This window comes from Papaver somniferum, chromosome 1 (assembly GCF_003573695.1).
Source record: "Papaver somniferum cultivar HN1 chromosome 1, ASM357369v1, whole genome shotgun sequence".
In the NCBI taxonomy this organism is placed as follows: Eukaryota; Viridiplantae; Streptophyta; class Magnoliopsida; order Ranunculales; family Papaveraceae; genus Papaver; species Papaver somniferum.
The window spans coordinates 208,686,978-208,714,436 of NC_039358.1; the positions used below are offsets into that span (position 1 = coordinate 208,686,978).

Here is a 27,459-nt window from a genome sequence, read left to right on the forward strand (position 1 = left end):
GCATATCCACATGCTAACATATGGAACAGTAGCCTGCCTGTAGGTGTACAAAATAGTGGTTGATTCAACATGGAATCTAATCCAGATAACTGTTGGAAGGTTTTTTCTAATAATTTCTTTGAATGAAGTTGATGTTTTCAACTTACATGTACAAGAAGTCCCAGGATATGAATAACCTTTCAAGGCACCCATATGTCATGTTCTGATTTCACAGTTAAGAGTCAAGTGGAATTGATACTCAGAGATGATATAATCATAATAAGCTTAAATGAAAATACATTATTTGAAACCACCAACCAAACTCTATAACTTCTCAATTTACATACAGATTAAATTTAATGAGAGAAGAAAAAAAAAAAGAAAAAGGAAGAGGGGGAGGCCTTGAGATTTCTGTACACGGTTTCTTACTTCTAAAGCTTTATAGTAACTATCCCCAGCGACAAAGTAGAGTTGGTCGAAAAACTTCAATAACTACGGATCCATTATAATACTTACATTACATTAGCATGGGGTATTCTTCGAACCGGAGTTTGAAACAAACTTCTCTTCAGGAGGATAGATGGGGAGATTTAGGTGAGATCCAATGTGGATCAAACTTTCTTCTACTCACTCGTGGGACTGGAATAATCAAGCAATGCAAATTTTACAAGTAAACCAATCTTGCCACCTTCTGTAACTAGCTTAGCAGCAATTACCATCCAGTGTCCGGGAATATCGTGTGGCCCCCGGACTATTTCTGACGTCTCAACATATTTAAGAAGCTTTTGAGAGTGAACTGGTCTTGGAGGGCCATCAGAATACACTCCGGAATTTATAGCTACCACAGGAGCTGCCTTTGAAGGACCTGAAGTCGTGAAAGTTGTGCTGAAATTGGCGAGGAAACTTGATTTTTGTGAAGATGCTGGTGCAACTGCCCATTCTGTTTTCTGGATGCTGAAACCAGGAATATGTGTGTAGAGTAAACGAAGGTGAAGAATGTGTTTTGGCCATTTCCCCTTGGTCATGAGTTGAGCTCCAGTGACAATGAATACACCTGGTGATTCTCCATGCAACCAACCTGGATCATGTTTTACGACTGATGTGCAAATGTTGGAGTATCTTTTCCATTTTATGGGTTCTAAGTATGGGACACTGGATTCATCAGACCCTCGCCATTGACATTGTTTCAGCGTAGTGGGGCCAGCCCATGAAGATTCAAGTAACCTTGGAAGGTTCGAGAGGTGCTGTACATGTATGGCCAAGCGGTTGCATGCCTTCCCTTCTAGGTAAAGACGAAGACCTACCACAGGAGTCCTGCCACTTGAGACCTAGAATTGACGCCAAAAATTTATTAATACAAGTCATACACGACAAATTCTGCTCTTAACCTAAAATATTAATGATTGTGATCCTACCAGGTAATGTAATTGAAATTGGTAATAACTACATTGATCCTACTGAGGCTCCGGAAGTCATATATATGTTTTGCTTATCATGTGATGATACTTTACATATGAAAGAGGTTCCGTTGACATTGTTAAATTGACACTATCTTACACATTCGACCCTAGTTTTTTTATGCGGTTCAAATAAAAACTAGTTATAATCTAATTCTTTAGGTATGATGCTCTTCTCATTATGCACTCCACTCCCACCAAAAATTAGTGCATTTCGTAGTATGTATCCATCATTTACTGGTTTTGATTTCAATTGTTGCTAACAAACAGTTGAGTTTCAAACTGGTAAAAAGTTAGGGTACAAGTCATGAAATGCGCTAATTTTTTGCGAGAGTGTACCACATCAAGAAGATTGTTAAATATGAACAGTAAGCTTCCGACTATTTTCACTTGAATATTAAAAAAACTTCAGCATAAAAAATGTCGATAGTATAAATTTAACAATGTCAATGGGACCTCCCTCTTTTATTATGATGGCATCAATGCTTAAGAAAGCTTCAAATATTAACAGCCTGCTTTAAGAAGCATGCTAAAATCATTTTAGAATAGCCTGCCTTCTGAAGCATGCTAAAAGCATCAGTTTAGCAAAAAAACAAATTATTACTATATTTTATTAACAAAACGGTATTTGTACTTAAAGCTTTATCTATGGGAGCAGGATTTAGAAGGGCAAACCACCTTTATAAAACCTTATGTTCTGTCGGTTTAACCATTATTTGAAATATGGAGTAAATCAATTACGATTTGATCCTTTTTTCTTATATGCATTGGCTAGGAGATAATGTAGACAGGTTAAGATGAATCAACCTAACTCTTACCCATATGATCAAGCCTATTTTCTCCAATCTATCTCTGCTAACCCCTTGTTAAATAATATGCTCAAAACATAACAAATTTACTTAATGTTAGCCTCAGTATTTGTACAAGTATTAACATTATTTTGTTTCAGAACAATTATTATAGGTTTCAGGTGCCGTGAAAGCACACAGGACTAAAGTTTGAAACTCAACAAGCAGGTTAATATAAAGCAAGCTCTGAGCCAGGTTATACAAGCATGTTAAGGTCGCGTTGAGACAGTCTTCTACCAATCTCTCAGTGTTCTATGAAAAAACGAAATGATATACCCAAAAACTACTATATCCTAGTTCACCTTTTCTAATCTATTGTTTTTGGATCTTCTATTCGAGCCTAAACTCTGTTTGGAACTCTTCATAAGACCTCGCTTAAGTAAAACACAACTAAACAACCAGGATTGTTTTAGACAGTAGTACAGCACAACCAAGAGTATTTTGGTAAAAATAAGATATATCCAAGAATAAATAGAGTGTACCTGCGTAGAGTTGACATGAAGCTTTGATCCCATGAAACTGAACTGCAAAGAAGGACAAGAGGCCCTCCTTTGGTGCCCAAGAGGCAGCTCATTAAACATAGGTGCCCACTGCCTTGGAACTTGGAACTCCAGGAAGTATTGCAAATCCTTTGGATCAGGTTTATCTAATGCCAAATATGATTTAGAATATTAATAGCCAAAAGAGAAAAGAAGACACAATGCACTTCTCATGAATATAAATGAACATTCAGAGATCGATACATCCAGAAAATGAGTCATGCTACAAGTGGTAGTGGAGAATACTAGTTTGAATCGGTTTGCATTGTCAAATAATAAACATGTTGCTGAGCAGCTCAATTGAGTCCGAGGAGAATATAATTTAAGCATGGAAGGAACGGATAGACATAAAGTAGTTTTAATTCGTTTCAAATCCACAGTAAAGAACTTACAGCGGAGGTACAAGTTAATCGCATGACTAAGATAGCCACTGCCTGGTATACCAGAAAGAAGAGACGTAATAGGTACAAATTTAAAGAGTATAGCGTCAGGATTTGATGCTACTGTTTGGAGCCACTTGTGATGAGTATGTAAATAAGCATCCCCTCCTCTTTTTGAGCAAACAACAGTGAGTCCCTGTAGTTAATTCACTAAAATAAGCTAAACCCATTTCCATAAGCCTGCAAGAATTTGCTATGTGCATCTGGACTTACATCCTTGCTTGATGTTTCTGTGATTCTGTTCAATTGCATCCTATTCGACTGCAGAACTCGCTGGAACACCTCCGGAACCTGGACGGAGGGATAACATGCATCAAATTTCATCATGCATGGGAAAGAAAGAAGAAAAAGATTACAGATTACAGTAAAAAATTACCTTTCTTTTTGCATCTCCAGTTCTTCGGAATGGAGAGGTGCTTCCACCGTCTGAAAACCAAGAATCTCCAAGGTCTTCTAAATATTGTTTAAGATCCGCAGGAGGAATTGAGGAAGAATGTTTCTGTCTGACACACACTACATCTTGACCTCCAATAGCCAATCCCACAATTATGTGAGTCCCAAATGTACGGATGAACCTGTTAACTAAAGCAATATTAACAAAGAATAGTATTGATACTTTTGCAATATTTTCTTAAAGCTATCTGTGATCCCTTTGAAAAGCAGTTAAAGATAAGGTAAAATTTAGGCTGCTAGATTGTCAATCGAATTAAATTCTGCATGTGACAAAGAATGTTTGCAATTAAGACTCGCTAAATGAACAGATTCAGCTGTTCAATGTTGAACTGCTAGACCGTTAGACTAAAATCTTTCTGAGAACAGAAACAGCTCAAAAAGCTTTCTTCCTGACCCATGGTAATGACAGAAGCATCGACTCAATGTATAAAGAGTAAAATGTGAGAATAGGAACTACCTGGAGAGAGATGCAGGATCCCAGTTAGAAGGAACAGCCTTTTTTATTCTCCCTTGGAGCACTAATGGAGATGTCGTTAGGTGCAAATAGTACATTGAGATGAAGTAACCATCAAAGGCAAGATATTTAGTGTCTGTGGCATCAGCCATCCATAGACCACTAAAATCAAAAATAGAATTAAAATACCCTGAAGGGATCTTTCCTTGCACTGTAGACTTCTGATTAAGTAACTCAGACATCTGCCAACAAAAACAGCAGTAAGGAACTAGTAGTCTTTTTAGATGGGCCACAAGCTAGAACGCATATCAGATATCAAACACAAACTAGATTAATAAGCGTGTAAGCTGAATAATAGACCAAGGGGAATAAAAGGAAAAGAAAGACCAACTGAACAATCAAAACCAGTAGTAAATGAAACAAATAACATTGCATGTTATATACAATGACATGCCATGTGCAATTGTTTTGGTTTAGTGGCCTAAAATTTCTGATACGTATTGGCCAAAACAAAGTATCAGTTAAACTGTTAAACTATCAGTCGCGCAGACAAGGTGCATTTGCAGAAACTAACAATACCATAGACAAATGATTGAAGCGTAACAACCAATTTAACAATTGATCAAAAACTGCAGGACCTCCTGAGCGTAGGCCGTGACTGAGAGATAAGATATCTCATGGGTAAATCCAAGGAGCGTTAACTATAATCTTCAACTGTCCCATGCCCATTTCCATTTCCATATAAATCTGACTCCAGCCCAATCGCAAGTACTCTATTGTTTTCCCCTCATTAAATCTATACAAAGTCATCTAAATTTCCAGAACTGACTTTTCATTATCAAAATTTGACAGTGATATGGACCTTAATTCTCTGTATTGAGTTCAAATAATCAAAATTTACTAACAACATGATCCTAATATATGCCACAATATGCAAAAAATTCAATCCAACCAAATAACTAAAACAACAAAAGATTTTTTAAGAAAACTGAGCAAAAAATTAAAATACATGAAGTAATTCATTTACCTGATTAAACTCAACCACATCTGATTTAAACCTAATACGATCTCCTTTATCACATTTAATATCTCTAGATACACCAGATATAATTTTACCACCAGGAAGAACAACATCTCTTTGATCTTCTTCATCAAGCACAATCAACCTACCAATACCATCATCTTCACTTTTATTTCCTTTTTTAGCAAACTTTAATCTGAAATCAGATGTTAAATCGAACCCTAAACCTAATGATTGTAAAGCTCTGATCTCAATTGGTTGTTCTTCTTCCTCCATTAGAAAAAATAATAATAATAATATCACAAAATCAACAAATAAAATCAGGATTTGAAAAATTGATGATAAAATAGAAAAAGTAGATGGAAGTTTGATGGAGTAGTTGATTTAACAGGTGGATAAGAAGAAGAATTGAGATTTTGATTTTGACTCTGTCGTACTATGTTGACTAGAGTCGCCATTAGAGGTGGCTGACGATTTAACGTTTGAATTACTATACCAGTCACAGACATTATGAGAAGAAGAAAAAATATATTTTGAAAAAAGGGAAATGAATTTCCTTTTCATTTATGGAGGGAGAAAAGTACATTTTTTCACCGTAATAGTCATCCTTATTTGTCATCCTTAGATCTATACCGTTGGTATAGTTTATTTGAATGATCTAACGGTCAACAGGTAAGGATGATGGGTGTATGGGAGGAGGTCAGGTGAAACAGTGTTTGAATTTGTGGTGTCAAAGTGGAACATTCTGTTTTGACTTTTTACTGGTGTTCATTTCGGGTCAAAGTCTAGAGTGGACTGGCTACGGTGGTGGATATACGTTGTGGGCTTGTGGTTGTGGGCGTACTACACTGTATTTTAGTACCAACAGCAAAAGTGAAACTAAAATGAACCCTGATTTTGGGCATACCAAAATCTTCCTAGGCATACAAAGCACTAGTCCTAATTTGGGTGACCTTATAAGGGGTACCCTATGGGATGGTTCAATTATCTATATGCTCTTAAATCCTTTAAATTACTAATCTATCCCTAACCCTAATACAAAAACCTATAATCAATAAACCTAAAATCAGTTTCATAACCAAAATCAGTTTCATATCCCTAGCCCCTTCTTCTTCCACGATAGCCAACCCTTTTTCTTCTTCCTTTTTTTTGCATCGTATCATCGGGGAAATTTAATCGTCGATTCGTGAAAATTTAGTCGACGATTAAACTAATCTATATAATGGGTCGTCGTAAGCCAGTATCTCGTTCAAATCGATCGACTGAACAACCTATTGAATAATAAGAAGATTTAGAGAGTGAAGAACAAACTCAAAATCAACCACAAAATCAACCGGAAGAAGAGATTGAAGAAGAACCAACTCCGGAAATGAGAATAAGAAGGTTAGTTCTACAAACCCATCTCGTATTTGATGTTTTAGATTGGTTTGGTCGATTTAATTCGTCAAAATCATGTTTCTGCGGCGGTGACAGTGTATAGTTCGGCGCAAAACAAATCTTAGATGTGCGCCGAGCTGTTCTTGAAACTGAACCCTGAAAGTGCATATGAACGGCTCGGCGTAAATCTGAAATCCGTTTTGAGCTGAACTTAGTGACACAGAGACTTATATTTAGGATCGGCTATTCGATGGTGTTAGTTTTGTGCCGAATATGTTTTGTGAATTTCAGAAATTTTGCATGTGCGTAGGCTCGGCTTGTATGGTAGTATTAGTTTTGTGCCGAATAAATGTTGTTTGAATTTCAAAATTTTTGCATGTGTTTAAGATCGGCTTGTATGGTTGTATTAGTTTTGCGCCGATTAATATTGTTTGAAATTCATGAATTCTTCATGTGTAGGATCGGCTTATTTGTATGACACCATTTTGCGCCGAATAAATGTTTCAATTCATAAGTCTAGATTCGGCTTATTCGATAGTATTAGGGTTGCGCCGAATATCATTGTTAAAATTCCATAAATTTTACAAGTGTATAGGATCGGCTTATTTATATGATATCATGTTGTTCCGAATACATGTTTGAGTTCATAATCATAAATTTGTCTTATTCGACAGTATCGGTTGTGAGCCGAATATATAGGATCGTCTTATAATTGTTTTGTGGTATGAGCCGATCCACTCTCTGTGTAAGCTAATAAAAATTTCAAGACATGATTCGGCTCATATGTGTTATTTCGGGTAAGCCAAGCCTTCTTATTTTCTTACAAGTTTTTGGCTTTCCAAATCTCTTTGTTGTTCGAATTAGTCTTATAACTTTCATACTTGTGTCAGGACCAATGCAGCTACAAAGAGGAAGAAGATGGAGGTAACACCTTCTACTTATAAAACTCCCGGTCCTAGAGAAGGAGGTAAGAAAAAATTGGGAGCGGGAGGTAGAGGAGGAATTTTAGAAGAAGAAGCTGAACAAGAAAGAATTGAAAGACAATAAGAAGGAATAGCTGAAGATGAAGAAGTTGATGATAATCAAGAAGTTCATCAAGAAACACAACCCCAAGGAAAACCCAAGAAAGACAAGAAAGGTAAGAAGGTAACAGAACCCGAGAAAGAGAAGGACGATGATGATCGACGGATCACTGGTTTACACATTCCTGATGAAGATGACGTAATTACACCTCGATCAGATGGTTTGCCTCATGGTCTTCCGGAAGATGGAGGAAATGTGTTAATTGGTTATGCCGATTCTTGGGCGAAGAAAATTTATGAGACTCCTGATCACAACCGTGCAGTCCGAGTATTGAGACACCAGAGGGCAGCGGAATGGAATCTTGATGAAGAGGTTCCTGAGGTGATTGCTTACGTACAACGCAGTGCTTTATGGCCTATCATCAATTATGGACATAAGGAATATGATAGTGTGCCGGCCTCTTCCTTTACCGAGCGCTTTTTTCCAGAAACTTACACATTTCAATTATCCAATATTGATCTTCTTTGTTCATGGACTTATTCTTGAGGTTGAAAACGATCTTGAAAGGGCAATTTATTTTCTTCTTCTTCGTCCTATTCTTTCTCCCGGTCTTCCCAACGTATACAATACCCTTTTTAACCTTGCTAGCGCCGGTTCCACTACGCTCACAAATCATTTCAAACCGATCCCATCGGCTTTGTTGTCCTTTAACTAGTACACAATTTATCTTCATCGCGTGTTCCTCAAGCCAATACAGAACTTCTGGTTTAGTTTTCCATATCTACGTTCATTCCAAAACAAGTAATTTGTAAGAAAAACTTTGGAATATTCAGACAACATTAAGGTAAACAAAAGGTTCTTACATACCAAATCATTTTGGAAGTGATCCTTGGTATCCTCGTGAATTATGTCTACTGGATCAGGTTGATTTTTCATGGGTCCAAGCACGATCTACAAAGAATATCACAAGGTTAAACACTAGAAAGGGAATATAATAACAAGGTTCGGCGCATTCGATAATCACATTATGTGCCGAACTATAAACATTTACAGGTTTCGGCTTATACGATATCTTCAATATGTGTCGAACCACGAACAATATTTTAACCCAAAAATTAACAAATTCATGTTCGGCTCAGACGATAATCATATTATGTGTCGAACCTTGAACATAAGAGGTTTCGGATGATACGATATTCTCCATATGTGCCGAACTAGTAACAATATTTCAACCCAGAAATTAAAAAATTATGTTCGGCACATACGATTTTGGATATATAAGCCGAATTAGTAATGATTCTATTCCGGGCTATTCAGGATGTTGTTCGGCTTACTATGAAACTTTCATATAAGCCGAACTAGTGTCTAGCAAAAGGGTTGGAATTGGAAATTATAGGTTCGGCGGATGCAATAAACAGATTCAGTAAGCCGAACCGTTCATCAATTGGTAGATTCGGCTCATAGATGTGAGCCGAACCTCAACCTGTTTCGCCGAACCATGATTCAAAAAACCTAACTTTTGATAATTGAGAGCTATAGAAGTGAGATTAAGTATAGGATATAAGTGTACCTGTGTGTTAGAAGCATTGGGTTCGTCATCAATGTCTTCATCATCTGGATTTGGCTCATAAAAATCATCATCTTGAGTTTGTGTTTGATTTTGAGCTTGTGTTTGAGTTTGTGTAAAATCATTCTCATAATCTAAGAAATCGGCCATTTCTGGATCATTTTTGTAGTTGATATGTATTTTCCTAGGTTTTTTGGATGAATGATGACCCTCCTCATCCTCCATTGAATCAAGAATTAGAATTTTCTCACTTTTTCCTTCTCTTTTCTCCTTCTTAACCAAACCAAAATTTTGATTTTTTTTTTTCCTCAAATTTTTCATCTAAACAACTCTTATAATTCTGAAAATTATTTTAATCACTAAACAAAACATTTAATCACTAATCAAGATTATTAACACTAATACGTAAAGGGCAGATTTGTCATTAAAAAAATTTGGGTTAAGGGGTTATCTGATTTTGCTATTTCACAACCTTTTTTTGTCTTCATTCAGTATGCCTTGGAAGATTTTGGTATGCCCAAAATCATAGTTCACTAAAATAGAGAAAATTCAATTGTTGATCAAAATTGAAGAAGAAAAAATGTTGGCATCCGGAGGATTGACTATCGAGTGAATCTGGACAGATAGAGAATTCAAACACCCATGGGAGTCTAAGACACTAAATCCTGATTAAAGGGGTTGTTAACCCTTTTAGGTGAACTGGTGGATCCATCGATGATTGTGGTATGTATGGTTATTTTCTCGACTTGTATAAGCAAGAAAGTCGGAAGTTAGGATGGCAGTTAAATTCCAAAATGCCTTTAGAAATACAAAAAAAAAAAAAAATTGTGAAGCAAAATTTTTGTGTTTCTGGCTTTTGGGATTGACTCTTGCTTCCGAGAAGCAAAAACACTATTAATTTTGATATCTTATCAGGCCAACACCCTTTTATAGGTTTTCTTGGATACATACTTATAAGTTGTTTTTTTGACTTCTAAAAATAAAAAGAGTCTGAAAAGAAAAATCAATTATCTGTGAAGTAATATGTTTTTGTTTCTAATTTCTGCTTATGATATCCAAACACACGATTAGTGATATCTTTAGTCTAAGTTGGCAGAAGAAAAATCAAAGATAAAAAGAGGCGAAAAAGTCACAATGTAGAGACAAAAAAAAATACATGATATTCACAATTTGTATACTAAACACGGATTAGCATGTCACGAGGGTCATGTTACTTTTGTTAGTGGGTTTTATCTGAAAAGTTAAGCAGAGATGAGAAGTCTAGATAATGAATGATGTAACACTTTGTTTTGGGTTCTTTCTAGAAAGTAGAGATGAGAAGAAGAACTCAACATTTATCTTGAATATTGTGAGTACATATTCAAATTTTGAATTTGAATTCAAAATTAGATATTTCTTCCGTTGAACTTGGCACTTCTGGTTTGAAACCATAAGGTAACAGTAGTCCTAATTAGATATCGATATATAACCAGGCACCATAAAATTAGTTAGTGTTATACAATGCGATTAAACACTGATATAGAAATGTGCTCACGTACGGATAGACATCGCATGACATGTAGAGGATTGAAGAAGAAATTATAAAAAAATAAATTTAATTTATTTACGTTTGTCAAAATTGATTGAGATCGAAGAAGATTACAGGAAAAAAGCAAAATTAATTTGCTATAATCACGCGCGATCAAAAATTTATAATGATACATGTTCCCGGGATTGAGAGAAATACTCGAAGGTTGGACCAAGTTATTTTTTTCTTGACACTCGTAGCCAGACTTTACTGCACGGCACTGAGCTGCACATACGCATCCTTATGCTGAACTAATCAGACCAGTTACGGCTGGTTCAACTTTTCCAAGAATGGCTCCTTTGGCATTAGTACAATTTGTGGTAAGCTTTGTCCCAGGTACCGCAGGTGTTAAGTTGATGTTGTTCATTTTAATACCGGTGCAAGGAACTGCTTCACTACATTTCAAAGTGATAGCTGCGGGTACTTTTACGTCGGTTGTTCCTGTTAAACCTTCGAAAGTTACGTCGCTGATACTCACAGCGCTCACCTGTACAAAAATAAATAAATCGCGATATCGTTAATTGCCACCGGAGTAAATGTAATTTTACAAGGAAATAGCAAGAAGTGTATGTTTGTTGGAATTTTTACGTACCGCATTCGATGTATCACTCACTCCTACATCAAGGTAGAATTGATCGATGAATATTGGATTCATCACATTAGTGAAATTGCTGTTCTTATATGAAATCTTTCGGCAATAGCCCTTTCCACCCTAAAGAACCAAGAGTCATATATAGAAGTCAGATTTTAATCAAAACAGGCCACAACGAAGAATATTGAGATAAATGAATTCCCTCGACGATACCTTGTAAGTCTTGATTCTAGCACCGAACATGGTCCCGACAAATTCAATTCTCTCAACATGGATCTCCTCTACGTCCGCATTTTTTCCACCCTTACCTAAGCTTCCAATACTGCATATGTATGGCAACCGTACGTATACCTCATTATTTATTTCGTTGTCATAATTTCTTAACTATGTCTAATAGCTAGATTTTCTTCTGGATACTCATACTAACCTTACTCCGTGTCCAGGTCCGCAGTGACAGTTGCGGACATAGACAAATGAACTTCGATCTCCAATTGAGACGCAGTCGTCACCTGATAAAAGTTGTTTATAAGTCTTCGGAAAACAAAAAATGTGTGACATTTTTATATGCATCCCAAGAATCCCCAACTATGTATGTTTACGTACCTCCCCTAAACTGGCTGTCAGCAATGGTGACCTGTTTGACATCCTGGGTGTGAATACCATCGGTATTGGGACTACCTTCAGGGGAGTTAATCTTGACATTATAGACTTCAAAACCCTCTAGTTTCAAGAGAGTTATATGAAACATCGGACTGTTTGTAACCGTGATGTCTCTGAATGCACCACCGTTTGTCCCCCAGAAGTTTACCGCCTGCAATCCCAGGAGGTGTGTAGTGCGCATTAACTTCTATGGGAAAAAAAACTGAAAAATCCGTCAGATATATATAACGACGGAATACACTTACAGCTGGTTGTATCTTGGTGCATCCTGGTGCGTTTAGATGTCTATTTTGATGGCAGGACTTTTCCCACCAGCCCTGACCACGTCCATCGAAAACACCACCTCCATTTACTAGGAGACCAGTCACACCATTGAATACGATCCATGTTCCTGAACCACCCTTGGCAGTATCCCATGCTGAGGGATTTTGGGGTGCAACAATTGTTCCACCAAGCTTGACGAAAGAAAAAAAAAATAAATAATAATAATAATAATAATAATAATAATAAGAAGAATTAATTAACTCATTGATCTCGTCCCATGCACAACCAAACATTCTTTACGTACCTCAAAGGTGACATTTTTGGCCTTGCAAGGACCCATAAATGAAGTTGGCCCAACGTAAAATGTCTTTCCTTTAGGAACAACCAATTTTGGTATCCCTGCTGTTGCTGCGCATGCATCAGCCCACGCTTTCGTAAATGCCGGGATTATCATAAATTCTTCGATTAGAAAATAAAAGATGAACTACTTACCTGAGTATCGTCTTTTTTTCCATCACCAACTGCTCCATATTTCGGATCCGTAACGTCGAAAACTCCTTGCGCTGCTACGACGTGTAAATGGGTTGAAATAACAACCCCCAACACGAAAAGAATGTTGAAAGTTCCCTGTAAATTCACAAATGCGGAAGAAGAAGACGAATCAATTTGTATATATATGGTTAAGAAAATTGTGAACTTTAAATGATCATAAGATTATCTTGCAACTGGATATAAATTTAAGCTTTTCTTACCATGATTTTTTTTGTTAGCACTGATTATTAATGTTGACAGGAAAAATGAGAAAATCAAAGAAGTATTTAAGGAAGATTAAGAGGAAATGTAGGTAGAAAATAACTCCAAAAGGGTCGAACACTGATGGTTTAGAATTCTTTCGATGGTACAATGGTAGTTACAGTTTCTTAAAAGAAAAAACATTAGTAGTTACAGTTAATTTTTATGCCTTAGAATAGTTAAGCTAAAAGAGGTATAATATGATTGAATTTGTCATATGTACAAAACCGAATTTCGATACCCAGCTTATCCTTGGATTATCAAGGATATTTTTTCTTTGATCCATTGTTCGAGTATTTTTTTATCTAACACCATCACATCCGACTATTAAAACATATGAATGACATTTGTTCAACTCAGTTAGTTTGGACAAATTTCAAGAGTATTTATAAATATTATCAAAATATAAGTAAAATGCTACACCATGGTGACCCTACTAAAATCAGTGAATTTATGTTCTTACATCAGAAGATAATTTTTGAACTTATTTTCTTTGTTTTTAAAAAGTAGGCTGGTTTTGTTATTTGGAAATGTCGAAAAAAAATTTTGGCTAGTTTCGATAAATGAAAAGTTAAATGCTGTGAGTTTACTAATGTGTCCATGAAGGGACCACTTCTCTCTCTCTTAACATAAAAGTGGCCGATTCTCTCTCCCCTTTTCTCCATTATCAAATGAATGGGACCAAAGACTAATTAGGCAAAAGTATGAAAAAATGGTTACAATGATTAGTTTTCTTAATCTTTGTGCAAACCTAAAAGTGTAAATTTAGAAACGGAGGGAGTACTTACTAGATAGTTCGCCATAAAATGTGTCTTAACAAAATATGTTGGGAATACTATGTAGTAATGAAACAATAAAACAAGCAAAAACAGGATTTAAATAATTTGGAGTTTATTTTTGTCGTTTGATATTTGGTGGGCAATATGTAGGGAGAGGAATGATAGACTTTACAACAATGTCCTTATGAGTTCTAAGCAAATCATTATATCAGTGTTTGTTGTTTAATTGGTTTGTAGATATAGATACGTTAGCATTCAGCTTTTTGTGGGAAGTTAAACGAATCTTTTTACAAATTGTCTCTTATATATATATGTAGTCACCACATAAAGTAGGCACACGTCATACTGATGGCATAGATCACACCATGTATGTACCATTAAGCTTTGCCCAGTAAGCTAATTTATGAGCAGCCTTGTTAGCAAATCGGTCGGTCTATACAAAAAAGGAGAGATTGAAATTTAAAAACTAGGTTTTTAATATCTTGATATTCTGGAGAGGTTTGCAAATCTCCCATGAAAATCTTTCAATTGATTTGCTTCAGAATAGTCGTCTCAGTATCGCTCTCGATAATGATTAGATTCTGTTTTTTCTCCTGACCAAATTTTAAGACATCTCGATAATGATTTGCAGAATTTAGTTTATCAAACCCTCATATGTAATTGAGATGTTGTGATTGGTACATTCCCATAACTCTTATTCCTTGTTATTATCGGGGTTCAACATTCTTTTTACAAAATTTGTCCTTTTATATGTTAATATAAATAAGTAATAGTATAATTTATTGGGAAGTACTGGATGAAATTAGAAGCAGAGAGAAGAGAATAGTAGTACAAAATCGCGAAAAGGTTGAATGTGTAATTGGAACCATGAAACATGCACACGGAATTTTGTTATGTAGTCGACAATAACCAGACTAACATCATATAGCGTAGACGGACTTAGGTGGTTTAAAAAAAAATCTTTCATGAATTAAAATATTAAATAAGCTTACAAATTTTTTGGGACAAATTTTTTTAGTAAAAGTACACGAGGAGTTGATCTGCGCTGGAATTTCAGTTAGCCCCATATTAATTCCGTCATTGTCACATGGCATTTATAAATGTTAGTGACAAGTCTTTTTACCTGTAATCCTTGATTGGAGGGATCTAGTTTACTAGCTAGGTCGGCATGGTTCAACCTTAACAAATGGATGAGAGAGCGATTAGTAGGTCCTATATAAAGAAGTTACTTGGATGATTTGTTACCTATGTCTATGTTTATTTTTTGGTGGGTTAAAATTGATAAAACAGTGCCAAGAAGGCACTAGATCCACGAGCGGAGCCAGGTTTATGAGAAGGAATAGGGCACAAAAGAGAAATTGACCTACCGATATTAAGGAATGCAAAATGGGCTTAGGAGACCATTTTATTTCCAAAAGGATGCATATGATCATCACCTTGAAGATCCCATACTTTTTTATGAAATTGACCTACGCTTTCTCAGGTTTTGTAGAAATGATCAATCCTCATGTGGTAGTTTTTCAAAACTTATTTTATGATTTAGATGATTGCTTGGTCAAGATAGCACTTGAAGAAATATTCCCTAATAAATTGATATTGTGTAGCTAATTACTTGGACATATGGAATTTAGTAACTCTTGTGGCAGTTGTCACATGTCCATTTAACGGCTTAAAATTTTCATGGGACATGACCGGCAATAATCTTTGGTTCAGTGAATCAATTTCACCCAGAAGTACTCAGCCTTGCATACTTGTATCAAAGTATGCATCTGCCTTCACTCTTAAGGCTCTATACAACGGAAGTCTTCATCTTCTTTCTCTCTAACACTTTATTCCCCCATAAGCATAAGAGTTTTTCCATGCATCAAATCAATTGATCAACTCACACAAATCAGCAACATAAGAACACAAAAATATACTGCAAAAAACTCATTTTATTGCACTAAAGGAAGATTACAATACTTGGTCATCACATGGACCAAAACAGGCCATCACCTTCTTGGTGATGCCTTATTCTCTCAAACAATGAGACTAACTCTCGTCTATGTAGCCTATTGATTTTATAATGTCTCTGCTAGAGCATAACTCGGTTGAACCCACCAAGCGTTAGTATGTCAAGTTTGGTTGATATATTTTAGTGAATCAAAACATATTTTAAGAGTCGCTTGATTATGTACTAGAGTCAACTTCGTATAGGTTAGCTTGAAAGTATTAGGATATGAGACATTACAAGTATTGTGAAGACTTGAAGAAGTGAAGAAGTAAGAAGCTACAACGACAACATCATCCTTCTACTTGAGGTTAGTGATATTTGACTTGAACTGTTTCATTCCCTAACGTATCTTTCAAGTCGTGCATATTGAAAACAAAACTACGAAGCATGAACACTCTAGATAGACATATTATTAAGGAGTACAATATGAAGTTTATTGCTTAACCATTAAAATTTGTGGATAAGACATCGACATAATCGTTTAAATGCTATTGTGAATATGTAAGGTTATGAGGTGAGGATTTCATCCTAGGAAACAATGTTTTACATGTGTTTTAAGGAAGTAAGTTCATAAACTTGTTTATGAATCGAAAAGGAAATCGCCAGGCGTTATTGGTATTGTTATTCATTGCATATTTTATGAACAACCAATATGTGTGATTTAGTATAACCGCTCATGACTTGTTTGTGTTCTTGGTAAAACTATTCACAAAGACATGACTTATGTATTGGTATGACTTTTATTAGTGAAACCGATCTTAAGTAATCACCTGAGATGGTTTGATCGAGTTTGTGATTTGTGTATGACCAAATCTAGGTAAAGGGGAACCGATCCTAGTAAGAGGTGCAACACATCACAAAGGGGAATCGATCCTTGTATGAGGTGCAACAAGTTTGTAGCACAAAGGGAAACCGATCCTATGGACATGTGCAACACGTTTTTAGGCAAAGGGGAACCGATCCTATGGACATGTGCAACACATATAAGTTAGATACCATATATATGTGGGGAACCGATCCTATTACCTAATCAACCGAATTTTGGAAAGCTAGTGTGACTATGCACAGTACTCACATGGAGGTAGAACCGAAACTTGTTTTCGTAGAATCGTTAAACCCATGATTTGTGATTGAATGTTCTTGATCAATCACATAGTTCTTGAAAGTCAGATGAACCAATTCTAAACTTGTTTGGAAGTGTGGTGCATCGGTTTCAAGGTTGTAAGTATGAAAGAGGACTTGCAAAGTAAGGATGTCGACACACTTTGAACACAGGAAGTAATGTTTATCTTTAATTGTTCAAAGGTATTCCTTAATAGCTAACGGAAGAAAATCCTTGGATCGAAACATAAATAAGTTAAGAATCTTTTAATTAAGGTCTGAATTTTATTTTAGGAAAATGAGAATTAGAAGTGTGCATTTACTAGTTAAAGATTTTCCAAAGATATTTGCGGTCATTATTTTGGACAGAGCATTTCTAGCAATTATGGAAACCGAATTTGTGATTTATTGAATATCTTGAGAATATTTTCGGTTTTGGAAATTCCTTGGTGTCCAAACTTCCTTGTCTATAAATACTTGAAGTTTGCATTTCTAGCAAAATAATCCTTCGTGAAAACAAACTTCCTCGGTTGTGTTGTTACTGGTGAAGCCGCCTATTCGGAGAGGAGAGTAAACTAATTAGGAGAAATCTCTTACGGCCGCTCAGTTTAAAATATTCTTTGGGATTGAGAAGCTTTATGAGTACCGTTGGTGGGAAACTAGATAATTGCGATTTATCTTGTGTTTTTGATTGATTTGATTGACTAACGGTGGTTGAACTTTGATTGCACCTAATTTGTTTATGCTTGAGAATCTTCTCTTATGATATAAGATTCACTCAAACTAGATTGAATTTTCGACGGGGATATTTAGACTGTTGTTAATGCTAAAGACGATCTTGTGATAATCCATTGTTAACGGACTCCGTTCTGTGCGTGATTGATCACAAGAGATTCAAGTTTTTGTGCGCAGGTGTTTATTGAAGATCTATGAAGATTTTAAGACAATGAATATATTAAAGATTTATGATTTGGGGTTCATAATCTATGGTGTGCACAATACTTGTTTCGGTATAAGAGGATCCAACTATAATCGGTTTATCCTTGTGGTAGATTGGATTGATTAGTTGTGTAGATCGGCATTAATACAATTCTTTGTGATTAAAATTATTGATTGCAAAATCTTAACAATTACTTCGGTAGTTGAGAATAAGATAGATCTAAAAACCTGACAAAGGAGTTTATTTGAGATAAACAGAAGAGCCTTTGTCGAACTCACATCACTTGGTTGAAGAGAGTTGCTACCAAACAGATTTTTTGTTCCTTTATTGTTTGGTATAGGCAAAGGAATTCTTCCAAGTACGTGATTTATTCATAGGTCGGAGGCGTGGGAATACAGACGGAACTAGGTGAACTATAGGTTTAGCTTCTTGGTCTCAACTACACGAAGTTGGTTTAATTTTTTGTAGCAGATTAATCCTCAGAGTATTCAATTCTGCACAAGGTCCCGGGGTTTTTCTGCATTTGCGGTTTCCTCGTTAACAAAATCTTGTTGTGTCATTTACTTTATATTTCCGCATTACAATTGTTTTATTATAATTAACGTAAATTACACAAACGTGAATTCTTATTTACTTGATAAGCAATCCTATTGTGTTTGGTTAAGTCCGAACCTTTTTATCAAGTAAACATACTTCGTTGTTGTATTGTCTCGATCTCGTATCCATAGACGATCACACGAAGTGTGAACCGATTAGTTGCATTGTCTCGACTCTTTTCATAGAAAATCACTTTCGGAGAAATGACTTATAGGTAGGAAAAGTTTTAGCTTGAGGTATATTTGAGTACCCTCTCCTTTTCAATTGGTATCAGAGCAGGCAAACACGAAAAGATCTAACAATCTGTGTTTGGTACGATCCAACCTATAAGAAATTGAATCTATGTCTGATTCAGTTAACGTAGAGCAAGAAGAAGATATACTTTAGAAAGGATGTTTGCTTTCAAAACCTGATAAACAGCTCAGCACTGTTAGTTCTCTGTTGGAACACATCTCAGGAAATATTAACCATGATGAGTTAATACGAAAACAAATACTTGTGACAAACAAGTCAGATTCATAAGACAGTAATGAGATTAAATTTTTCATAAAACTTGCTGAAAAATATAATCTAAAGGATAATGTATATTATCCATCTGCCGAGAAGCTCGTCACAGAATTATTGATTCATGGAGATGTTGAATCCAAAGGACTTGTTGTTGTTCAAGCCAAAAGGAGTATGTTAGTTAAAACAAGGATATGTGATTATAATCTCCAGAATCTCTTAGCTAATATACTACATCGTGATTCTAATAGTCCAAACGCCTACAAGAATCAAGATAGATGTGTCTTAAGGGATAATCCTTTGAGTAGTATCCGGTCAACTCATCCAATGATGATTATCTATTAAATAGAGAAAAAGATCAACTCATGAATACAAAAACAAATGATTTCAGATCATGCTGCTTTGTTGTTGATCAAGTGTCTAAAATAGAATCCAGGAAACAATCTCATCAAATGATGATGTCATATTCCAAGGAATTATTGGGTCGATATAAGAGTTCTGATTATTTCGCAACTCAAAAAACTTCATGTCACGCTTATGATTTTGATTATCGATATAATCATTCTGCTAATCAAATCACTCCAGCTGTGACACAATGAAAGAAGTTTACTCTTGGAAGAATCCCAAAAGGATAGATATTCAAAAATATCATGATGGATCATGTTCCATAAATTCTGAGCAATCACTTACTCACTCCAACAACTGATGTTGGTCTTTGGAATTTCCCTTGATGTGCTCAATTCAAATAAAAAGGGAAATTCTGTAAAAGAGCACAAGAATATGAAGATCGTATAATATTATCTTGAATATCTAAAGTATTTTTCTATACTTGGAATATCTTCTCTATTTTTGGAAAAATACTTTCGATCTTTGGAAAGTCCATGAGAAAAGTTGGGAATTATATTTTCAGAACTACCAGGTTATACTGGTTCGGAAAAACTCTATGATGTTTCCGAAAGTTTATATTTTCACAAATAAAAATACCGTGATAAGGTATTTCAATCTTGGTAACCAAGTTTGGGTTATTATATAAACCATCTATAGGACCGATCCTTCTTCTGTCCACGGTAAAAGATGGGTGAAAATACTATTGACATTGAATCTCAACTTCGAAAACTTGAAACCTTTCCAGTTGAGTTCAAATGCTACTTCTCAAACGAACATAAAAAGAATCATATTTCTTTTGAGCTTATGCTTGTGTTAATGAGAGATTTTGAAGTCGCTCGTGATCTTTTGGAAACTGCAGTGATGAATGAAAAAATGCTCGAGTCAAACCTCTTGAAGTCGATTGTGGAATTGAATCTTCTGAAACAAAGACTCAATCATCTGAAAGAGAAAAGAAGACTCAAGTATCAAAACACCGAGGAATCGTCGGTAAATAATGGAAGCACCACTAGAGATTAAGTTATTTGTTGTAATACTTAATCTAAGAAAATAGACATCAATTTTTTATTTCTTTCAATGATTGCATTAAGTCTATTATGAATAAAATTATTTGATTTATAATTTTTCTTGTGATGCTTTTTGATTTACATAGCCTGTGCTTGAATGCTTTATTATTACTATGGATGTTTGTGGGATGTTTGATTTCGGTTTTTATTACCTTGATATTCGATCTCATAATGTTGCGAACCCTTATGGTTTGGGTGACTTTTTGATTTAGAAGGATTAAGTTCTAGCCCATGTTGGTAGGCTTTATCAAAGGATCATGGGGGATTCTCGTAGAAACAATATGTGAAAAAGTCACAATATGTTGAATCGGTTTTGGTTTAGCATAAAAGCATATGTGTTTCGGTGGTTTTTCAACTTTTTCTTGCAATAGTTAAAAACCGGTTTTCAACCTTTCTCTGGTAAAGGTTGGTTGTTGTTATTCTTTTGTTTTGCATAAGGATGACAACATAATGATATTTCGATATCAATTCTCCTTGGAAGAAGATGCAAACATATTGGAGAAGCGGATACGAAATTTGAGGTAACAATTTTGTTAGTTAATTGTTTTCCTGTTTAAGAAAAGCCTGATTTTATTTCATATATATTTTTCTTTTGCTTAACAAAATTTCGGTATAATTGATGATTTACTCCATTATGTGTGTATGGATGTGTGCGTGATTCAATTGGTTCCGGTTAAGAAAAACTATTGTTATCTTGCTTTATTGTGTGGTATCAATTGTACAGGCTTACAAAATTTCGGTGCAATTCCGGTGCTTTAATGTCTATGTTGTTTCAATTGCTTCCGGTTGAGGTGAATAATCATGCAAGTTGATTTATTTTGGTTTGTATGAATTATTTATGGTTTAACGAAAGAAAAAGTCTACGGGATGGATTGTTTAGTCCAATTCGATTCCGGATAAGAGAAGCTAAGTTTATCTTAGTTAGACTTATCAAAGTGGAGGTTTCGGTTATTCAAGTCTAATCGAATGCCTTAACAAGAAATGCTAGTTAACTAACCTAGTACTTGTCTTGTTTAAAATTTAATGGTCTAAGTTATATGGATAAGTAGAACCTGATGAGAAAAATAGAGTTATCTTTATTTTGGCCTTATCGAATGAAGCGATTGTATTTGTACAATCGGTTTAGCAAAGGGACTAAGTTGCTTAGTTGATTTTTGGTTTGCTAAACTAAATTGGGAAAATTGGTTCGGAAAATTATTTCCTTGATAACATATCAAAACAAATTACTTTGAAGTTTCGATTTTGATATTGGTTATCAAAAATGGTTTGTGGAACCCTCGTGCTTAACTCTATAGGTTGCAAGTCTATTTTGAGATTTGTAAGATTCTTTTCGGTTTGTCCTTTATTTTTTCATTTCTTTGTCATTTTGTGACAAAAAAGGGGAGAAATATATGGAGTAAACAAGTGATATTGGCATTGATTTTATATTGATTGGTATCACTAAGGAAAAGGACAATTGTGCTTAAATGTTTATCTAACGAAAGTGTGAAAGCATAGACTAAGGGGGAGTAACATATCATATTAATTGGTATAACAAAGACGTGCGGATTGATAAAATCTACCTATCTCACCTTTAGGGGGAGTATTAGCTTTGTTATTATAATGTCAAAAGCCGGCATTTAAGGATTGAATGTATACAAGTTATTGTGTTGTTAAATTCGGGAATCAAGCGTATGTGTAATGAATTCTTGTAATTTGTTTATCCATATGATTGTAAGAGTTTTGTCACTAAAATTGACAAAGGGGGAGATTGTTAGAGCATAGCTCGGTTGAACCCATCAAGCGTTGGTATGTCAAGTTTGGTTGTCATATTTTAGTGAATCAAAACTGATTTTAAGAGTCGCTTGATTATGTACTAGAGTCAACTTCGTATAGGTTAGCTTGAAAGTATTAGGATATGAGACATTACAAGTATTGCGAAGACTTGAAGAAGTGAACAAGTAACAAGCTACAACGACAACATCATCCTTCCACTTGAGGTTAGTTATATTTGACTTGAACTGTTTCATTCCCTAACATATTTTTCAAGTCGTGCATATTGAAAACAAAACTACGAAGCATGAACACTCTAGATAGACATAGTATTAAGGAATATAATATGAAGTTTATTGCTTAATCATTAAACTTTGTAGATAAGACATCGACATAATCGTTTAAATGCTATTGTGATTATGTATGGGTATGAGGTGAGGATTTCATCCTAGGAAACAATGTTTTACATGTGTTTTAAGGAAGTAAGTTCATAAACTTGTTTATGAATCGAAAAGGAAATATCCAGGCGTTATTGGTACTGTTATTCATTGCATATCTTGTGAACAACCAATATGTGTGATTTAGTATAACCGCTCATGACTTATTTGTGTTCTTGGTAAAACTATTCACAAAGGCCTGACTTATGTATTGGTATGACTTTTATTAGTGAAACCGATCTTAAGTAATCACCTGAGATGGTATGATCGAGTTTGTGATTTGTGTATGACCAAATATGGTTAAAGGGGAACCGATCCTAATAAGAGGTGCAACACATCACAAAGGGGAATCGATCCTTGTATGAGGTGCAACAAGTTTGTAGCAAAAAGGGGAACCGATCCTATGGACATGTGCAACAAATATAAGTTAGATACCATATATATGTGGGGAACCGATCCTAGTACCTAGTCAACCAAATTTTGGAAAGCTAGTATGACTATGCACAATACTCACATGGAGGTAGAACCGAAACTTGTTTTGGTAGAACCGTTAAACCCATGATTTGTGATCGAGTGTTTTTGATCAATCACATAGTTCTTGAAAGTCAGATGAACCAAGTCTAAACTTGTTCGGAAGTGTGGCAAATCGGTTTCAAGGTTGTAAGTATGAAAGAGGACTTACAAAGTAAGGATGTCGACACACTGTGAACACAGGCAGTAATGTTTATTTTTAATTTTTCAAAGTTATTCCTTAATAGCTAACGGAAGAAAATCCCTGGATCGAAACATAAATAAGTTAAAAATCTTTTAATTAAGGTCTGAATTTTAATTTAGGAAAATGAGAATTAGTAATGTGCATTTACTAGTTAAAGATTTTCCAAAGAGATTTTCGGTCATTATTTTGGACAGAGCATTTACAGGAATTATGGAAGCCGAATTTGTTCTTTAATGAATATCTTGAGAATATTTTCTGTTTTGGAAATTCCTTGGTGTCCAAACTTCATTGTCTATAAATACTTGAAGTTTGCATTTCTAGCAAACTGATCTTTTGTGACAACAAACTTCCTCGGTTGTGTTTTTACTGGTGAAGCCGCCTATTCGGAGAGGAGAGTAACCTAATTACGCGAAATCTATTACGGCCGCTCAGTTTAAAGTCTTCTTTGGGATTGAGAAGCTCTATTAGTACCGTTAGATGGAAACTAGATAATTGCGATTTATCTTGTGTTTTCGATTGATTTGATTGACTAACGGTGGTTGAACTTTGATTTTACCTAGTTTGTTTATGCTTGAGAACTTTTCTTCTGATATAAGATTCACTCAAACTAGATCGAAGTTTCGACAGAAATCTTTAGACTGTTGTTGGTGCTAAAGACGATCTTGTGATAATCCATTGTTAACAAACCCCGTCCTGTGCGTGATTGATCACAAGAGATTCAAGTTGTTGTGTGCAGGTGTTTATTGAAGATCTAAGAAGATTTGAAGACAAAGAGGATATTGAAGATTTCTGATTTGGGGTTCATAATCTTTGGTGTGCACAATACTTGTTTCGGTATAAGAGGATCCAACTATAATCGGTTTATCCTTGTGGTAGATTGGATTAATTAGTTGTGTAGATCGGAATCAATACAATTATTTGTGATTAAAAGTATTGATTGGAAAATATTAACAATTACTTCGGTAGTTGAGAATAAGATAGATCTAAGAACCTTACAAAGGAGTTTATTTGAGATAAACAGAAGAGCATTTTTCGAACTCACATCACTTGGTTGAAGAGAGTTTCTACCAAACAGATTTGTTGTTCCTTTAATATTTGGTACAGGAACCAAAGGAATTTTTCCAAGTACGTGACTTATTCATAGGTCGGAGGCGTGCGAATACAGACAGAACTAGGTGAACTATAGGTTTAGTTGTTTGGTCTCAACTATACGAAGTTGGTTTAATTTTGTTTGGCGGCTTAATCCTGAGAGTATTCAATTCTGGACAAGGTCCCGGGGTTTTTCTTCATTTTCGGTTTCCTCTTTAACAAAATCTTGCTATGTTATTTACTTTATATTTCCGCATTATAATTGTTTATTATAATTAAAGTAAATTACACAAAATTTAATTCCTATTTACTTGATAAGCAATCCTATTGTGTTTGGTTAAGTCCGAACCTTTTTATCAAGTAAACATACTTCGTTGTTGTATTGTCTTGATCTCGTATCCATAGACGATCACACGAAGTGTGAACCGATTAGTTGCATTCTCTCAACTCTGTCCATAGACAATCACTTTCGAAGAAAGGACTTATAGGTAGGAAAAGTTTTAGCTCGAGGTATATTTGGGTACCCTCGCCTTTTCAGTCTCTACACTAATTTATAAAGTGGTTATAAGGGCTAAAACCCGTGAAAAACACTAGCACATAAATGGAACAGCCATGTGTTCCATAAGGTAGTTCCATAACCGCCAACATTGTTTTTCAATTGCTAACTTTTGTGTTGTCCATCCAATTGATGTTGTACGTGTCCCAAACGGTTTTGGATACTCTAATAAGGTTATAAACTCACTTCATAACCCTTCCAACTTTTCTCACATCTTTGGCATGCTTGTGAAGCCAATAAACAACTTATAACCGCCACCTGAGTCATGTTGCCCTGCAACCTTCTTTCTCTAATCCAATGTACGGTCAAACATTATACTTCAATCATCACGGCCAACTTCTTAAGCTCATTCTGGTTATTCATGCGCCATATGCTTCACTTAGCCAATTCGCTTGACAATAGCAATGCTACTCTTGCGCATTACTAGCTTGCTTGTATTGTTCAAGCTTTGGCCAGCCTTGAGAGAATGCATAGGCCAACTCTTGGCCTATTCTATACTCTTGCATCATCCTTGAGTTTGGGCCAACTCAATTCCGCTGATATGCATCAATGTCAACATCGCATGTTGCATTTGTAAACTTGGCCTGCCTTGTCTTCCTTAATGAAGCTTCATTGTGTCGGCCAATAAGCTTCGTTACTTGGCCACTGAATTAACAGTGCAGCGCAATCCTTGCACTTTACTAGCCCTTCATGGTAGCTCAACCTTAGCGCTTTACAGTCTATGCAGTTATGCGCAACCTTTGCGCATCACTGACTTGGCCGGCTAAGCTGTAACGCGCAATCATTATGCATCACTAGCCTGGACGGTCATAGACCTCCCCCACCTAATTTGTTCAACGTCCTTGTTAAGCGCAACCAAGTATAAACTCTATACTGGTATCAATCTTCGCTACATGGACTTTCAGAACCCTTTCTGAAATTCAGCAATCTTTGCTAGCTCTTGCACAACGCCCTTAGCTAACTTTCATGCCTTAGCATCAACATCACTTAGCTTTACTGCCTTTCTATTGATCCTACTATCTTGAACTTTGTGGTTGCGTTGCGCATATATTCCAACTCCAGTTCAAATTGTATATCAATATTCAAATGCAAAATGGAAATTCCTCTTGCCAATTCCCTGAATTAGGCTTGAATTTCACTTGAATCATTTGCGCCTAAGTGTACGCAAGCAATGATTCTTCTCAACTGATCATAATGATCATTTACATATCCTTATGCCTTCACTTTCTTACTTTAGTTGCACCACGCAACGTAACATGACTTATACAAGACTTGGCCTCATTCTTCAATCATATGCGCCTATGCCAAATCATTCCATGCCTTAAGGTATGCACTCTATGATTTCATACCACTCTTGGTATGCGCCATAACCTATAACCTTTGCTGCACTTTGCAAGCATCATCCCTTTTACTAGATTTGTCCTCCAAATCATATTGCAAACTTCACCTTCTTGGACTTGCATCATTTGTATGCCAAAGAACCACCACCTTGTTGTTCTTTTCTTGCATTGTCATAACACCATTATTGAAATGCATGACTTTGGTATAGTCATGGCTTAAGATTACTCAGGACTTCCACCGTCACTTTGTACAAGGCATCATCTTAATGTGCCTTTGAAACCAGCAAAGCCTCACTTGCTCTTTCAAACTGCTATGCTTTAATGTAGTGGAAAAACAACATCATGTGCTTCCTAATTATGAGTTACTCTTAACTCATATACTTTATGGACTTATATCTTCATTCTTGTTGTGTTACTCCATGCTATCATTGCTAAATGTCTGTCTGTGTTACTCCATTCTTGCTGTGTTACTCCATGCTATTGTTGTGTTATTTGCTTCTTTTACTTTCAGCGTCTTCTATCGCATATTTTGGCTTAATATGCTATGTATCACCTTCCAAGTGAACTAGCTTTACTTTGAACGAAAGAGACAATAAATTTCGTCTCAAATACCCTCATTCACTGCTACTTACATAGACAGACAATTCCCAACACCAAGGTACACTCGAACCAAATTGAAAGTATACTCAAACTTGAGCAAATACTCGCACCAATTGATTGCAACTTGTAAGACCTAAAAAGTCTTGCAATACTGACTTCATTATCGCTTCTAAGCAACAAACAAGGAAGCGAGACAACACCTACTATCTCCAATGTTGTAATTCACCTTCCCCGATGCATTCTTCCAACTACCAACGTTCTTATGCAACTCTCATAACGAAGCACAATATAATTGACACTTAGTTAAATACTCCTTCAAACTGAGGCTATCATGTTGCTTTAGATTTCATGAAGATTTCTTCAAGAATGACCACCTGTCATTCTTATGCATCGCCACTATTTTGTCCTTCTCTTCCCCGCATCTAAAATTTGGCTTAACTTGCATTTCCAACCGCATAATGCATCTTGTTCATGCCCAAATCCTTTTTGGCGCATGATAATTGTGACTACTAATTTTCCCATAGTCTACGTAATGTATACAACTCATAGAATCGGATGCTAAGTAGTATCGA

At 35.6% G+C, this 27,459-nt stretch overlaps 2 protein-coding genes across 2 annotated transcripts; both read right to left on the minus strand.

Moving 5' to 3' along the window:
* Positions 1-245: 245 nt before the first annotated feature.
* On the minus strand, positions 246-5,698 carry LOC113314349 (MACPF domain-containing protein At4g24290-like). Its single transcript, XM_026563149.1, has 7 exons — positions 5,198-5,698; positions 4,174-4,412; positions 3,640-3,838; positions 3,477-3,554; positions 3,216-3,399; positions 2,767-2,930; positions 246-1,307 (listed from the first exon to the last, which is right to left on the minus strand). The coding sequence occupies exons 1-7, from the start codon at positions 5,465-5,467 to the stop codon at positions 603-605; spliced, it is 1,839 nt and encodes a 612-aa protein (XP_026418934.1). The 5' UTR covers positions 5,468-5,698; the 3' UTR covers positions 246-602.
* Positions 5,699-10,751: 5,053 nt separating this feature from the next.
* On the minus strand, positions 10,752-12,695 carry LOC113359226 (polygalacturonase QRT2-like). The gene is made up of 7 exons (XM_026602896.1): positions 12,546-12,695; positions 12,223-12,432; positions 11,921-12,128; positions 11,745-11,826; positions 11,531-11,639; positions 11,318-11,437; positions 10,752-11,212 (listed from the first exon to the last, which is right to left on the minus strand). The coding sequence occupies exons 1-7, from the start codon at positions 12,693-12,695 to the stop codon at positions 10,967-10,969; spliced, it is 1,125 nt and encodes a 374-aa protein (XP_026458681.1). The 3' UTR covers positions 10,752-10,966.
* Positions 12,696-27,459: the final 14,764 nt, after the last annotated feature.

Coding starts and splice junctions, on each gene's coding strand:
- LOC113314349 (XM_026563149.1), bottom strand. CDS start 5,467: ATGGAGGAAGAAGAACAACCAATTGAGATCAGAGCTTTACAATCATTA. Junction 3,839..4,173: donor GATCCTGCATCTCTCTCCAG/GTAGTTCCTATT, acceptor TTTAGTTAACAG/GTTCATCCGTACATTTGGGA. Junction 2,931..3,215: donor GATTAACTTGTACCTCCGCT/GTAAGTTCTTTA, acceptor ATTTGGCATTAG/ATAAACCTGATCCAAAGGAT.
- LOC113359226 (XM_026602896.1), bottom strand. CDS start 12,695: ATGATAATCCCGGCATTTACGAAAGCGTGGGCTGATGCATGCGCAGCA. Junction 12,129..12,222: donor GCACCAAGATACAACCAGCT/GTAAGTGTATTC, acceptor CTGGGATTGCAG/GCGGTAAACTTCTGGGGGAC. Junction 11,438..11,530: donor CTAGAATCAAGACTTACAAG/GTATCGTCGAGG, acceptor TTGGTTCTTTAG/GGTGGAAAGGGCTATTGCCG.